This window comes from Thermobia domestica, chromosome 1, assembly GCF_964235325.1.
Source record: "Thermobia domestica chromosome 1, izTheDome1.hap1.1, whole genome shotgun sequence".
NCBI lineage: Eukaryota > Metazoa > Arthropoda > Insecta > Zygentoma > Lepismatidae > Thermobia > Thermobia domestica.
In genome coordinates, this window is record NC_137454.1 from 9628791 (window position 1) to 9646474 (window position 17684).

The window sequence follows — 17684 nt, forward strand, 5'->3', positions numbered from 1 at the left end:
ATTCCATATGAATAAACTTTGCACAAAACTGATACCGTGTTTACTCACTCCAAGACAGAGAGAAAGCCATGTCGCTGATCGCAAATTGTCAAAGCTGTGATTTGAACTGACTCCGCATCCTGTCTATTCACAAGATTTAACTTCCTCCGGCACCATCTATTTCCGGAAATCAACAGATTCCTAGCAGGACGAAAATTCTATTTTGCAAGTCTCGAAGAAACTCATTTCCGAGAAGGAATCGTGAAGCTCGAGAAACTTTAAGCAATTGCGTTGAACTTCTAGAGGACTAACTCGAAAAATTTAATACGTTAAAAAACTCAAATTGTTCCCTTTAATATCAAATCAAGTAACTTATCAAACCACTCTCGCACGTATCAACTGTGTAATTGCAAAAGAAAAAAAAATTAAGTACGTTATTATCCTAATATGTTCCAGCGAAGACATCTTCCGACCGTTGAATATGATAATATAAGAAATAATAGCAATGACCCATGTATTACCACAAACATTCTGCGGCTCTTTTCTCTTCTATACCCTGCACATTGAATTTGTGCAAATGAATAGCATATTTATCTCTATAGCGAAACGCTCTCCGAATATCAAGTTTCATGTCGTTATGTCCAACAGTCCAAAGGAAACACCTACATTCGGGGAGAAACTTCTAGAACTTGTACAAGTGAGTAACTCAATAGTTAATATAACAGAAAGAAGCCTTAACCTTCCATATATTAACCTTTACATGTTGTTTATATATTTCTTTATGTCCAATGGTCCAAAAGTAATATTAATAAAATTTTTCTTCTTCCTTCTCGGGATGGAATTTTCAGAGTTTGTTTTTGCAAGTGAATAAAAGGTAACTTTTCTTTGTAACAAGAAGCTCTGATAAATCAAAATCTTTGTTTGTACACCCTGAGTGTAATAATTACGAGTTACAACTGAACAGTAATCATCGTGAAACGACTGAAATAAATTGACAAATTATATCTGAATATAACTGTAAAGGTAGAAACCACATTTGTGGTGATAAATCATTTACTTGTCAATTAACTGGTAATATAGTGAGGCAATTGTTTCAAACATGATAGAATACAAATGAATGCAAGGAATTAAATAATAACAAATAATTTTCACTTTCAACAACCGCTCCCCCCTTTTTTCACTGGCATGTCATTTTAAATTCACAACGCCTAAATCCCTGAACATAATTATTGAAATGAACTAAAAAATTACATTCCTGCAACATCGGGAGAAAACCCAACTAATTAGCTCTGACGTGACCATTTATATCAGAGTGAAAAAGAGACAAGATACATTGACTTTGAGCACGGTAAGAAAAAGTTTAAGGCCTACATATTCAAAAGATGCTACATTCTCCCACCAGTAGATAATACTTGCGAAAGAGAGAAAACGATTATAGGTTCAGCAAGCCATCATGAGTCAGCTTCAAAACTATGAATAAACTAATGATTTTGAGCCTAACGTCCCTTTCAGCAGCTACGCTATATGAGACATGGACGTGGAACCCGAACCACGTGAGCTCCAGCTGGGAATCGAACCTGGGTCCCCCACGCCAAAGGGGCATACGCTAACCACTTAGCCACGAAGGAGTTCTTATGAATAAAGTAAGACTAAGATGATTCCGTTATATAAACCACTGTTTATATAGTCTTTCACCTTCCCCTTTTCAGTAGGTCAAACGATTGTGTATAGCATTACACGTATATGATATTCAATAACAGCTTGCTGCCCTCTTTTAAAATAAAGAACTTCCGTTTCTTTACACTATTTGTGGTTTGAGAATTGTTTTTCTAAATTATAAGTGGAAATTGCCTATCACTTGAATCTGATTATCAGAACATAAAAATTAAACTTTTCGTTTTTATATAATCAATAAATATAAGTTTACAACACACCCAGCAATTCAAAGGGAAAACATGTAATAATACTAAAATTTCTTTTCCCCTTGGAAACAAAATTAAAAAAAAAAATGTAAAACGGGTAGCGTGTTGGCAGGAAATGTCACGGAAGAACGCACATGCTGTTGTAACCTAAGATTAATGTTAGATCGTCTGTGGTTCTCAAGATAAAACAAAATGTATTGAAGAGAGTTTTACGTCCCATGATTATGCCGGTTAGGGTAAAGGAGAAGATGTATTGAAGATTCAGATTATATGTCGTAAGGACAAAGAATACAAGGAATATATAAGTCTATGAATTGGAAAGTTTCAAACGGTAAATATTGTTAAAAAGATTAAAGAGCAAAGGTACGATTAAAAGTATCAAGGTTTATATAAGAAGAATGGTTTGATTACGAATAGTTTAAGATAAAGAATAATTAAGCCACTAACACTAGTCAAATCCCCTCTTTCAGAAAGTAACATTGTTTATACGTATATTTTTTAAAAGCTAACAATTTCCGTATAAGCAAAGAGAAAGTGAAGCTTTGGTCATTTCACGGAAAAGTTTTACCAAAGCTTGAAATATGGTAGGGATTTTAACAAAAAATGCGAAAGTAAAATTAGAAACATGGAAGGGATTTTAACAAACAAACAAACAAACAAAGTTAAATTAGCAACACACAACACACGAATTTAACGGATGATAGGAAAGAAAAAAATGAACGATGCAAAATCCAGGGTCCGGAGGTAACACTACGTAGTCTTTTTTCTAAAAAGGCACTGTAGAAAAATCAACAGAAGGAATAAGAAATCAATATGATCAGAAGACACTCAGGAAGGAAAATGTTTCAGAAAAAATACAAAAATCTAGGCTATACTGGTACGGACATATAGAAACGAAGATAAAAGAACGTCTGATCAAGAAATTCCTACACATGAAAAGGTCTTTAAGGAAAACTACGGAATAGATGGAACGATGAAGTAGAAAAAAATAAGGTTGGGAAAGTAATGGGATAAGCAAAAGTGCAGAAGCAAGAACGGTGGAGTGAAAGAAGTTATTGAAGAGCCTATACAGACCCAAACAGCCAGGATACCGGAAATAGAAATTTATGATGATCGTAATGGTGAAATAAAGTACCACCATAAGGGAGCCTCAATTGGTACATAAGGAAGACTTAATACACAACATGAGGTGAAGTTATAAGTAAAATGAGAAAGAGATGAATTTTTGAAATGTATTTAACTGAAATAAATAATAATAATAATAATAATAATAATAATAATAATAATAATAATAATAACCTTGACACAGCGTCAGTCGATAATAAATAATTTATCTGCATTCATCAATAATCGAAAAAATACTCTGGAAAGAAATAAACAAAATTTGCACACACCATCACTACCTCATACCTAGAAACGAAACTTTTTCGCTAATGCGATATGTGTTTAAAAAAAAAAAAAAAGTATGTGTTTTAGGAAATCTCAAACTTTTCGTTTCAGAGCCAGAAATCACATTTATATTATCGCGAATTTGTGAGAAATTCGGCATTACTTGCGATAAATGCGAATGAAAACGAAAAAGTGGAATTCTTGCTAATTATTGCTAGTAATAACTAAAAAGTGCATTTCTCATTTTACTTCATAAAGATGTAGACATCAACAAAACTGAACTGTTGTTTAAATCATTGACTGTGTTCTGTGGTGAAAATGTTCATGATTTGTTGGTCCCTTACGGTGAAGGTTATTGAAGTTTTTAACAGTGAGGATAAGGTAGTTGAGAGTGTATCATTGTTAAACAGTTTACAAGTTCAGCTCGTTACGTTCAATTCGGTTGCCAGTCTCGAGTGTTGATGCCAAGAGATTCTTTTCCAAGTATAGTATGATTATTACTGACACAAGAACAAACTTAAAAGAAGAATTAGTAATGTTTTGCTGCATGTTACCCTTTAACTACGGATGAGGTTAGAGGAAGTGTTTAAATTTTTGCATTAATTTCTACATTTCAATGAATACATTAGCTAGAATGTGCACCTAATCAACTGTATTAGATATACCTTACTACCAAAAATATACTGTTTACAAATACCATATTAAAAAAAAAATGCCACATTTAAAAAAAATAAAAGCGACATAAATGCGAAAATTATGATAATTAATGCTACAAAACATCAATATTGTAGCGAAAAAGTTTCGTCTCTAGTCACACCGTAATAGTCATCAGACATAGAAATACATTAACAACTTTAGAGGATGTTTCCTTTTAAAGATGTAATGTTGCAGTGTTTTGTTTGAATCTTATTTAACCCACTCCTCGACTACTTTTGTTGCTCAGTGTAAAATTCACTGAAAATGAACAAAAACTACTGAACACAAATGAAGATCGGGAGACAAACATAAGCTCTTTATATAATAAATAGCTGTTTCCCCTACATCTTTATATATATATATATATGTGTATACTCATCTTTCAACTATCAAAGGTATTCATTAAAATATGGTCACTGAGTTAAGTTTGATGAACAAAGACTGGCAGAAACCATGTCTTAAAAAGATTTTTTTCTGTGTGTTTAAACTTTTCTTAATCCATGTGTTTTACTTATTTAGATTACATATGATAAAGATAAGTTTGTTTGACCTTAACGTCCTTGTGCAACAGCGGGGTTACGGAGGACACAATCTACAGCTCGAAATGGGATCCGAATAATTACTCGGTTTGTACCTAAGAGAAACTTTGTCCTCCATTTGGATTCGAACCCGGAACACCTTGAGTACAATGGTGACGAGTCTACGGACTAATCAACGGAGGACACCTGATACAAGTTTGATGTATTGATCTTTGTGTAATTGTGGATATTTTACGAATGACTTGATTAATATAAATGGATAATTTCGAAAGACTAGACGCTTTAGATCTAATCTAATACAAGTTAGTTCACTGAGTCAAAAATACAGCGATTTAATTTAATTTGCACATCAAAAATAAATAAATAAATAAATAAATAAATAAATAAATAAATGAATTAACATACGAATCTCTTGAGTTCACTCTGGCTCTCAACCATATATACACGTATGCAGAAAACACTTTTGATTTCAATAAATCATTTACATTCATTCTTGGGTTTGTAATGTACGAGAAAAGATCTTCTATTGACACATGTGGAAACGTCACTTCCGGCATTTTTGTTTTCAGATTTATTGTTTATTTTCATTTTTATTTTTTTAAATTGTATTTTATTTTTTTGTAATAAGATAATATTTTCCTTTTATGTAGAATACGTTGTCATATATATTAATACAGAATGACTAAAATGAAATAGCATATCGCCATTATTTAAGAAAAAAAGTAGTTGTTTATCCTGTACACAATAGTGCTTTTCACATTAATTTAAATTACCTTTAGTCTATTCTGCTAGTATCTGAAGACTCTGTTTATATTTGTGAAGTGTTAAAAAAATAATATTCTAGTTAGAAGAGAAAGGTACAAGATAAAAAATGTAATTGTCAGCAACTCAAGTAAGTAAATCAAGGTGCATGTATCACATAGAAAACTTTTTGCAAGATGAAAGTATGACCTTTAAACATATGTTTATACGAAAACAGTACTTTGTTTTTTTTTTCTAAAATAAAGTATTAACTAAGCAGAGCCCAGTCCACTCGGAACATATCATATCTAGAACTAGCAAACAACCTCAATATACTAACATTAGAGCAACGTAAGTTCGTTACTGATTTAGCTTGTATGTGTAAAATAAAATCGATTGCATAGAACTGAGTTGTAATATATTTCTGCAAGCTCCAACGTCTAAAACGAGGTTGAGCAAAAGTAGTATCCTTTACTGTAAGAAAGCACGTACTGACACCCTATGTAAGTCCCCTTTATGGAGAATGAGCTCTTACCACAATAATATTGAAGAAAAGTGTGAAGTGATAGATGTATTCGATGTTTGAAAGTATTTAGGAATACAATTTGTAATCTGCTAAGATGAATTAGTTAGTGAAACAGTAAAAATTTATGTACTTTTTTCTGTAAAAAAGAAAAATAACGTCGCTTACCATATGTAAACGAACATTATAAATGGGCAGAATGTCTGTTGTGTAGTTGTTACAATAAATAAATAAATAAATAAATAAATACGACATTATATTCGAATTAAGTTCCAAGTTATAAAAACCCCTCTAAACCAAGTGTAAATTCATTTGCACTTTTGAAAAATTTCCTGCATTTAAAAACTCCTCTTTTAAAAGGTTAAATAAAACACCAATTAGAACTGAGATAATGTGTAACTTGTCTACGAAATGACAAGATGGCGTAATGGTTAACGCAACGGGATGATAAATAGGATAATCGTGTTCGATCCCATGCACTGATACACATACTCACTCTTTAACCTTTCTGAAATATTTATTCCATTAACTACACTAAACACGTACTTGCACTGTTCTCCATCCTTTGCATTATAGATGTGCTTCAGCGATCTCAGAGTTCCTGTGTTATTGGAATCAGAAGACGGGCTGTGGTCTGGCAGAGCTTCTATACCTCCTCTACTTTTTCGACTACAAATCTTAATTTTTCCAGAAGGATGGAAGAATCGGTAGTACAGCATCATACTCGTTAAGCCTGCAAAACAATTATTAACTATTTCATCTATCTTGAAAATACCAGGTATCCCTCCATTATCATTACAAAGAAATAAAAATTACCCACCTGGTTAATTCTTACATTATCACAACTTTTAACTAACGAACTTGATTTTATTAATATTGCAAACCATCGACAATTTATTTGAAAAATTATTTGTGTTTCGTAAAATCCCTTTGCGTTAATGTTATAACACTACAAAAATGTTCGTGCAATGTATAACGTAATTGTCTTATAAAAGGAGATAACAATAAACTATCACAAAATAAGGTGTTACATCATCTTGTAGTGAGTCTCTGTTTCTTTACAAAATAAAAATATAATTCTCTATTGACATATCAAACAAATTTAAGACAAAAATACGAAAAAATATAAGAGTGTTTCAAAACAACACCGACAACGTTTGGGAGGTGATTCCTGACACCAAGATAAGGCAAAAAGTATATACCAATCTGGGTGCACAAATGCTACGTTTCGAAGTTATAGGCTGCCGAAAACATGAAGAAATGAACTTTAAAGGTCATTCGCTCCAAAACTATGGGACCTACCGTAGTCGGGTCAAGACTTCACTTAGGTGCGCTATCCAAAAATTCAATATGTGCGCTATCCAAAAATTCATTTTTCAGAATCCTAAGGTACTTCCGCAACAATTTTTATACAGCGAGTTTGGCTCTCTATAAAAATTGTTGCGGAAGTACCGCAGGATTCTGAAACGTGGATATTTGGATTGGGCACATATTAGCTCCTTAGTGAAGTCTTGACCCGACTACGGTAGGTCCTATAGTTTTGGAGCTATGGACGTTTAAAATTAATTTTTTCATGTTTTCGGCAGCCTGTAACTCCGAAAGGAAACATTTGTGCACCCGGGTTGGTCTATACTTTTTGTCTTATCTTTGTGTGAATAATCATCTGCCACACATTGTCGGTGTTATTTTGAAACAACCTATATATAATATCATTGACTTATATATATATAAAACCGAAAATTAAACAATTCAACAACTGAGATCAAACTCTTAGATCTCCAAAATCAAACGGTAATCAAAATAAACAAGTAGAAATAATAATACTTAAATAAAAGAAATCTCTATCTCTAAAAATCTCTAAAGAAACTGAAAAATCTCCAAACACACTTACTAACTAAAAACTCAGAAAAAAAAATTAGTTTGTCCTCCCACAGTTATACCCTCTAGTCTAAAGAAGGATGATTAACGAGTTATGACTATGAAATTAATTTTTTGTGCTCTCTCACCGGGAATCGAACCCGAAGCACGTCTACCAGACCCACACGAACTACCTACCCACTAAACCAAAGGAGACAGCAACTACAAACAGAGTCTCAACAAAATTAAATATTCATCCTTTCAGGTTGAATCCTCCAAAAGGATCCATACTCTAAAGTTTAATATTGCTTCGTGATATTACAATACTCATCTTTCAAAACAGCAAATATGTATACAAGTGTTCGTTAATACATGACGCTACCCTACAACGGAAGACTTTAATTTTCAAACTTTAGAAACAGGAATTAAGATTTAGAAACACAAAATGGTCACTCGAGATCAAGTTTAAATATATTAATAAGACAAACACAAGCATTAAAAATCTACAAGAGCAAAACGCAAGTAGAAGGGAAGGATAAGATCAAGATACCCAACAGAATAATTGGATAGCTTAACCAGTTGAACCAAAAGTTTCGTATCGGATGCAACAGGTAGTGGAAAAATACGGATTTAATATAACACTAAAATTGTCAATTGGTCTAAAGAAGTATTCGACCAATTATAAAAATTATTACTTAGAAACAATCAAGCCCTTTCAGGCACTTACTCGGTAACATGCCAATATAAATATACATACTTTAATAGCCCTGGCAAAAAGAAAAATGAACAAGAAAAAAAAAAAAAAAATTAGACACAACGGAGAAAGATTTAGCAGTGTGAGGCTTATCAAGAATTCTAATGAAAACTAAACATTGAATAAACAAGGTTACAATACTTCACAAGATGTCTTCACAATTTGAGAGAATTATGCATGAATCATATTTTATTAGAACCAGGATAGTGGCTTGTTACGTAACTAGGATTTCATAATCCACTATGATAAACCACGGAATCAATACTGTCCAGGAAATGAAAACGTTACTCATTAACATAATTCTCAATAATATTCACTAACATGTTATCGAAAAAGAAAACAACTCGATTTAGGCAGTGGCCACACATCAAATGAATGCGAAAAATTAGTGGGTTGTATTATGTTCATCGTATTTTTAGCCTGATTTCATTATTTATGTCGAATATTATAGGAAACAAAGATTCGGTTGAACACAAAGAAGAAAGAAAGAAGTAACAGGATGTGTAAACTAAAAATTTTAGGAAACACCTTAAAGCAGGGATTATGATCAAATTTTTGGGCTTTCGGCATCTACGACTATTTTAGCCAATCAAATATATGAGTGATGACGTCTCTCGGCGAGCACACTGTCCAGGGAATTGGAGAGGAATGAAGGAAGTGCTTGAAACTATTATATTAGGTACCATCCCGATATTTGTCTGCTGTAAATGAGGAAAACTCAGGAAAACCTCATTTCGGATGGTTGGCATTAAAAAGCTCTTACACCTTTTTGACCAAGTGTCCCCACCGGGAATCGAACTAGGGACCGCTCGCATCAAAGGCGAAAGCGTTAGCGACTACGATACGCAGGGCCACGGGAAACACGGGAAGAAAACAACAGGAATGTAACATGGTGAAATCTCGATTTTCGTCGAATTTTTGTCCCTTGTCAACAGAAACAAACAGATAACGCTTACCGAAAATTTGGGTAAAAGAAGACGCAAACCAAGGTGAGTATTTTGTTTTATTATTATTCATAAATAAGCTAAACTTTTAAAATCGGTCCTTTTTGATAAAGATGAAAATTCAACTATAGTGCTGGTTAGGCTTATAGGCTTACAATGGACAATAACTAAATTATATATCTCTAATTACAATTCAATCTTTGATCATATCACACTTTATTATTACCAATAACACTTCTACAATCACTAAACTCTCTCTTAAACTGAGGATCACTTATTCCGTCATCTTATCATAAATTGCTCAGCTCCTAACACCTTAACTTATTAGCCATTACAGTTTAAATTATCCATAAACAACATGCTAACATATTTCTTCTTCTTTTAAACATTACATACTTGGCGTTAAAACCTAAGTTCCTTGTTGCCAACCATTTCATTTCCCTACAACATTCTCCTCCTTTTTTTCTTTTTTCTCTCCTTCCCTCACTTATCAAGCCTTCACCAAGCATCCTTCTTCTTTTTACATTTTTTACGTATGTTACGTAGCGCTGAATGTCCGAGATCTCTTCTGTTATGTACTTCGTCACCCGTTATTGTTTCTTCTGACGGTAGAAGCAGTTTGATCGTAGCGGCACGTTTCTGAGTTGTTTTCACATCTTTTGATTTGAATCTTTCTTCCCGATTAGCAATGTTTAACTTCTTTTCATGATCCTTCGGAGCATTATCTTCTGTCTGTAATTGACGTAGTTGAGGTTGTACAAAACTTTCTTCATTCAGTTTGTTTACAGTAGCATTGGTCTGATCATTTTCTTTGGATTCTATAGATTGAGCACTTATTCGAACGTATGTCGGTGGAGTTCGTTTTGGTTTCTTTTGCACTTCAATTGGTGTGTTAAACTGGAGTGAATGGATTCCAATAACTCTCTTCTCAGAAATTTCTTTTGTGTCCAGAGCCGTAGCTAGAGATTTCGGCGCCCGGGGCGAAGTAGAATTCGGCGCCCCCTACACTCATCTTACCAATCATTATATATATATATATACAGGGCCTGATTTAGGGGGGTGCAAAGGTGCACGTGCAACCCCCTTCGTTGTAAATATACAGTATCTAAAATGAGAAGCTACCAGTTAAAATAGCAACACTTTCCGAAACTTTCTTCTATCCTGTTTCCGTTTGGACAGAGCTTTGAAAAAAAAAAAAAAAAAAAAAAAAAGTTTAAGTCGATTTTCTAAAGGTTGAAGGGAAAGTATTCACCAAGCAAAACAATATAACATTTCTCAAGTAGGGAAGAAAACAGAAACCACGAGGAGAGAACATTTTTTCCTGCATAAGACTTGCGACCCTTTTTAAAATACTCCCCCCTCCCCCGTTCTATGGATCAGTTCTCAGGGGTAAAGAATATTGTCGCCTGTCACTTTGAAGAGTTTCAGTGTGATTGGTTATTTTGGTAGATATTGGCATAGGCGCCGACTTTGGGGGGCAGAACACTTTTGGCCCCTTCAACATTTAAAGGTAGGGTCCTCGCCCCCCCCCCCCCCCAATATAATAAAGTCGAGGAAAAATTAACAAAGAGGAGCAAGAATTTCTGTCGTAAACTTTGTCGTGCCTTTAATTCAATATTAAGAACAGTCTTCTTATTCGATAGAAAACATCATTTTCAAAACTGTGTTTAATAGAGCACTGAAGCTTCAACCAACACTGGCAGCACTGATATGAAAAGTGAAGATCAATGTGGTGTGTAAACTTCCAGTGAAGTTCCCAAATTTTGAACTTGAATTTGTTTTAATGCCTTGAGACAAATTTGACTTAGGTCGTGAATTTCCCAGCGGAGCGGATGCAGCGGAAAGAGGTCCGTGGGGGGAGGGGAGAAGGGGCCTTCATCAAGCAGTTGATATAAAACGACTGAATATAATGATATATTTATTCATTGTTTGCCCCCCCCACAATATTTTCTTCAAGTCGGCGCCTATGGATGTTGGTGCACTCCCCCTCAGACGATCCTGGACCGGCCCTGTATATATATAAGAAAAGAAGCCTTTGTTGTTATTAATCTTCTTAGAAGACCAGTGCAACAACTAAAAAAAGATCATTATGTATCCTTTTTCAAATAAGAGCTGTTTTCAAGAGTGTTATTTTGGACTTTTTGGTAAACTTGACAAAACTACCTTTAGTTGTATACAGATTCACTAGGAGAACAGTTATGGAATGTTACGACTATTTACAGCGTTTCATACTATCGATAAGAAATGAAATTTCAATATATTAAAAACTATGTGTTTTTAAATTGTTCGAAATGGGTGACAGTATTAATTTCCAGTAATAATTGTAAAATTTTAATTTTATTCTGTATGTGACCACATCAATAGTATTTTAATTTCGATCTTTTTACGGTAAGAAATATTTTGTGAAAGGTAATGAAAATTCAGAAGGAGCCTTCTTTGTAAATTTCTAAATATTGATCGATGGAGGTGAAGAATATGTTCAATGTTTGTACTTAAAATCTAAAATGTACTTTGGATGCTGAAATGTCTGAAATTATAGTAATTACTTAATTTCTTAATGAACGAAAGTTCTGAATTTAAGGTATTTATTATTAATTAACATATTAAAATACACTAACACGTACATACATAAAGAGTGTGTGTACTTATCTTTTATATGTATGTAGATAGATAAAAACATCACACAACTAAACACTTATGCACAAAATAATATGCTGGCGATACAAAAAAATTGATGAAAAATGACCTCAATAAATACCTCCAAATTGGAAGCATTTGATATGTCAATGGAATTTTAAAATAAATTATTGGTAGTGATAAGAGTCTGAAAAAGTCGAATTTCGTTTGGCTAAGTTCTGACCCCTTAAGCCCCTATTCTACAACTGCTTAAAATTCGAAAATGTTTTTGTTCCCCTCGTTTACCTTTATTTTTAATTTTCCCGCGCAAACAGCAGCTTGAATGTGTCTCTTCACTCTTCTCACTTTCATACCTTCATTCTCACCGTCGCACAGTGGGGCCAAACCAGACAATTCTTAGCAAAAACTCGAAAAATGAAGTAAAAGATTGACTCGATATAATTTGTTATAATGAAACCTTAATAGTGTACACATAAGATAGTGTGCAGGAAAAGAAGTGATAGCAGTTTACAATGAACTCATGGGACGTGTAAATTTGGTTATCCGCTGAAGCCGGAGAGGCGCTGCTTAGTGACAGAAGATAGGAAATTGACTTTGAATGTCTCTGTTCCTCCATTGCATGTAGATATTCAGTGGCTGGTGAAAATGGTGACACGGCCGATATGTATGTATCGTTTTGTATATTTAGAATGTTGATGTGATGTGTAGTCAATAATCATATTTCAAATGATGTTGATGCTAATATCATTATCACATCACTATGATAATCCCCTACTTAATATCATATTTGGAAAATACTGTGGTACTGAAAGCATATAAACAATCTATGGACCATAAGATAGATCAATATTAAAAATGATGTTTATCAATTCAGTATTGTGTTTTTTGTGATGCGTGTACAGAAGTGACATTGAAATCAACTAATAATGAGCCTCCGCTCGCTCGAACTCAGAGTGTTCCAATCAAGCCCTGAAATGAGCTCACGTAATGCACGATGCAATATATGAAACAGGTTACTGATGCGTGTAAATCATAATATGTTTAATACATCTGATAATATATTCATGTCGAGAACTTGTGATGAAATAATTTTTATATTGAAGCGTCCTTGCATCTTCATTGTCATAACGAATCCTCCACAACTTTGAAATAATTTGAGAAGCAAGAACTTCTCTTCAATTTTATTACTCTTCACTTGTAAAATGAATAAGTACACTTTTTCCTTTCATGCGTAAGAATGTAAACCAATCGTAAATTGACAAACCAAAGCTTATTGCCCACGCGTTTGTTTATGCCAATCATATAATCTGTTACATAATTTAAGAGCGAATATAAGGAATATTTCCTTTTATGATGTAAAACTATGTTTTTGATGAAATAATGTCGAAATAACATTATTGTAGCCACTGCACACACCGAACTAATTGGTTTTCTTTCAATTTTCTGCTTCATATTACGAATTCTTATTTTTGCCAAGAATTCAGTGCTTTGGCCCCACTGTGCTTCGTGATTAATCCGATTGGGTAAAAAAACGTTTTGAACTGAGCAAACTCATCACTGTCAAAACGCCGAATATGACTTTGCTCGTTTCTGGTTTTGAAAATGCTCCTGCGTACACTATAAGTCATTACTCGGCACCTTGTATACCACATGTCATTAAGAAATAATCTATAATAACTCTTCAAGTAATAAGTAAAAACTTGTGACTTATTTAATCTCTTGGATTGCGAGCGAAGCGAGCAAGAAAATTTTAAAGAAATATACGTATTTCATTGATAACCGACAGCAATATTAATCTAATAGGGTGCCAATACTTTCTGGGCGCGACTAATCTTTTACTCATGTCCAACACCACTTTTTCTTTTTCCTTGCTCGTTCGGCGTCCCCTTGCTATCAGCTTGCTGCCCCCCCCCCCCTTAGCTACGGCTCTGTTTGTGTCAACCTGCACTTTCGCCTCCTTCAGATTATTCTTTACATGAAATTGTGCTTCTGTACAGTATGGAGCATTCTTACAAACTTTCGATGGTAAGTTTGGAACTTGATGTGAATTCTGAATGAATAAACATACATACGCAAAATGTCCCGGCTGCCGACATTTGAAGCATAATTTATTTGCTGCAGGACACACATCATCAGCATGGCTTAATAAGCAAAATTTACAACGCTTAGCTGATATGTATGATTTTTGGTAACAACTGAAGCATTCATATGCTGTGCCTTCTGATTCATGATTATTCTCTTAAGGTAACACACATCTCGAACCAAATATCGAATTAACAGATCACGTTTCTTAAGCTCTGACAACCAACAATTTTCCACGTAACTCTGTGGCCGTTTTGTTTTAAAACTTCCTTCTTCCGAATTGCATTTTCACTTGCCTTTGTAGGTTTCAATTACCTCGTCGCCAAATTGATAAAGATGAAAATTCAACTATAGTGCTGGTTAGGCTTATAGGCTTACAATGGACAATAACTAAATTATATATCTCTAATTACAATTCAATCTTTGATCATATCACACTTTATTATTACCAATAACACTTCTACAATCACTAAACTCTCTCTTAAACTGAGGATCACTTATTCCGTCATCTTATCATAAATTGCTCAGCTCCTAATACCTTAACTTATTAGCCATTACAGTTTAAATTATCCATAAACAACATGCTAACATATTTCTTCTTCTTTTAAACATTACATACTTGGCGTTAAAACCTAAGTTCCTTGTTGCCAACCATTTCATTTCCCTACACTTTTATTAAATACAAAAGTCAACAGAAAAGAATCAGTTTGGTTTGTGTTTGTTAAACTCGTTCACACGACGCTCTTGAGAGCTCCTTTAAAGCTACCTTCGAACATGGCCTACACATTAGTTTACAGTATATATAGTATTACGAAACATATTCTAAAGCATATTTATGAGCGGACTGAGCAGGTATAGATGTTATATATATTTATAGTAAAGAAAAAATACACAAACTTACCATCCGAGAAAAACAATTATAAATTTATACTAATATTTATTAGAAAGCCTTCTTGTGTATCTTTATTCCCGCATCCGAAATACAAAGGTCTGTTATTTATCCCAGAGAACTTGACCGTAAGCATAAACATGAATGGATATATCAGTTTGGATATCTTTGGATACTAATATCGTTCAAAATTAGAAGGTTCCTGAAGTTTATTGGAGTTATATTCTATCGTAATATTCATTTTCTAATACAAAAATTGCTAGATAAGATATTTATGTAGTCTTATAAACAACATTACTTAAAGAACTGTCAGGATGTATATTTAATAATGTCATACGTCATTCTCCTTATCTGGAACAAGGAAGAATTGCCACAAGAGTGGAAAGAATCAATCATTGTTTCAATTCACAAGAAAGGTGACAATACTGACTGTAATAATTATCGAGGCATTTCTCTTCTGTCAACATCCTATAAAATCTTTTCAAATATTCTACTAGCGAGATTAACCCTTACGCAGATGAAAGTATTGGAGATTATCAGTGCGGATTTAGACGACATTGGTCAACTATCGACCAAATATTTACCATTAGATAAATATTCGAAAAGAAGTGGGAACTCTATACCCCAGTATATCAACTATTTATTGATTTTAGAAAGGCTTACGAGTCGGTTACGAGAGAAACATTCTACAACATTCGTACAAAATTTGGAATACCGAAAAAGCTAATTAGATTAATTAAGATATGTTTAATTTAATGCCAAAGTAAAGTCCGGGTAGGAAAATTTTTGTTTACCTGCTTTCACATCGAGAATGGCCTGAAACAAGGAGATGCGTTGTCACCACTATTATTCAACTTTGTGCTGGAATACGCTATAAGGAAAATCAAAGATAGCAACCAGGGCCTAGGGTTGAATGGTATTCACCAGGTTATGGCGTATGCTAATAATGTAAATTTAATTCGAAAGAAACGTAAAAGTAATATTAAACGCTTGCACGGACATGGGTTTAGAAGTAAATGCAGAGAAAACTAAATACATGCAAGTTCGTCGGGATCGTAATACGGCAAATTATAGATGCGTTAAAATATCGGATGTAACAATACTTTTGATAAACTGAATACTTTCAAAAATTTAGGATCGACTAAATGTCGACTAAAGGCAGGGAATTCGTGTTATTATTGACTTCAAAATCTCTTGTCGTCGCAAATTCTGTCGAGCTTAAAATGAAACTTAAAATATATGAAACGATAATCATGCCTGTTGTTCTGTATGGTTGCAAAACGCGGTCGCTTACTCTGAGGGAAGAAGATAGACTGAAAGTATTTGAGAACAAGATCCTGAGATTAATATTCGGACCCAAGAGGAATGAGAATGGGAAATGGCGTAACTTCATTACGAGGAACTACACAATTTATACCACTTGCCAAATATTGTTAGGGTCTTCAAATCTAGGAGGCTTAGGTGGGCAGGTCATGTAGCCAGAATGGAAGAAACTGGACGCTTTCAAAGTCTTGACTGGAAGACTATTCGGAAAACGACCATTAGGAAGACCTAGGCGCAGATGGGAAGACAACATTAAGATGGATCTCCCAGAAATAGGAATACAAAGTAGAAACTGGATCCGATTGGCTAAGGATAGAAGTCAGTTGAGAGCTGTATTGAATGGGGCATCGAACCTCCGGGTTCCGTAGTCCATAGAGTTAGTTAGTCTATTATTATTAAAGTATTATTAATTTATTCGTACACCTTTCAACGATGCTTGTCGTCATCCCCACTATTAAGGAACTTTTTGCGTTGATTCTTAAGCTCATATTAAGGTAAATTTCCGTTCTTAGAAAAGCCACTTCTATACTTCGTTTACGACAAAACACAACTCAGAATTTTTACTTAAATAAACAGTATCACATAACGTCCACGTCTTTGGATTAATAATTCGTTGATAAGTAACAATTTTGCGCCTATAATCTAAATGTTTCCCTGGGTTCGAATTACCGATGGAGCACGATTGTTCAGCGGTAGAGCGTAAGGTCCCTGGTTAGATACCCGGCCAAGTCAGTCTGTGGTGGACAACATCGCATCCATGGGTTCATTTTATTTCTCGAATTACCGAAATTACAGACTATAGAAAATTATTCTCTGTTTATATTTTCCGATCTCCTATGTCCGTTATTCGATGTTACATAAAAAAAAAGCTTGCACTTACTTTAACTACAATATTCACTGTTAAATCCTCACTTAGAAAAAAAAAAAAGTTCTTTTAATTAGGTAAAGTGAAGTTTTTAACGCCAAACCGCTACATTCAAAATTAGGTTCTTCATTTCTTGTGTAGTTGTTTTATTTTTCTTTTCGGATGATGATAACAAGCAGTCGTTGAAATGTATACGAATAATTAACAAACAGGCTAGTGTTCCAATATTAACGAAGCTATGCTTGGGTACTAAGATTAACAGCCGATAATGAACACAAGATCTGTGAAGTTTACGTGGAAGTTTCATGGAAAGAAGCGAAAAACACATTTCATTTCCGCAGAAAATAGTACTGTTTATTATAATTCAGTATTACTGTTTAGTGTAATTGATAGGATTAATATTCTATCAAGAGCCTCGGCCACCTCCAAGCCTAAGAGAAATTATGATATATGGAGGAAACAAATAAAAAGAAAATCTATATCCTCTGTAGGTCTGAAACCTATGAAATCCAAAGATTAAAAATGAAACTAAATGAAATCATTT

The 17684-nt window shown here is 33.9% G+C and overlaps 1 protein-coding gene across 1 annotated transcript in view; it reads right to left on the reverse strand.

Annotated features, from left to right (window-relative positions):
- LOC145683192 (uncharacterized) overlaps window positions 1–17684 on the reverse strand; it is an 80376-nt gene that overhangs the window by 15246 nt on the left and 47446 nt on the right. Inside the window, exon 6 of the mRNA XM_081754556.1 lies at window positions 6336–6522. Coding sequence (XP_081610682.1) covers window positions 6336–6522 — 187 coding nt within the window. The remainder of the gene's footprint in view (window positions 1–6335; window positions 6523–17684) is intronic.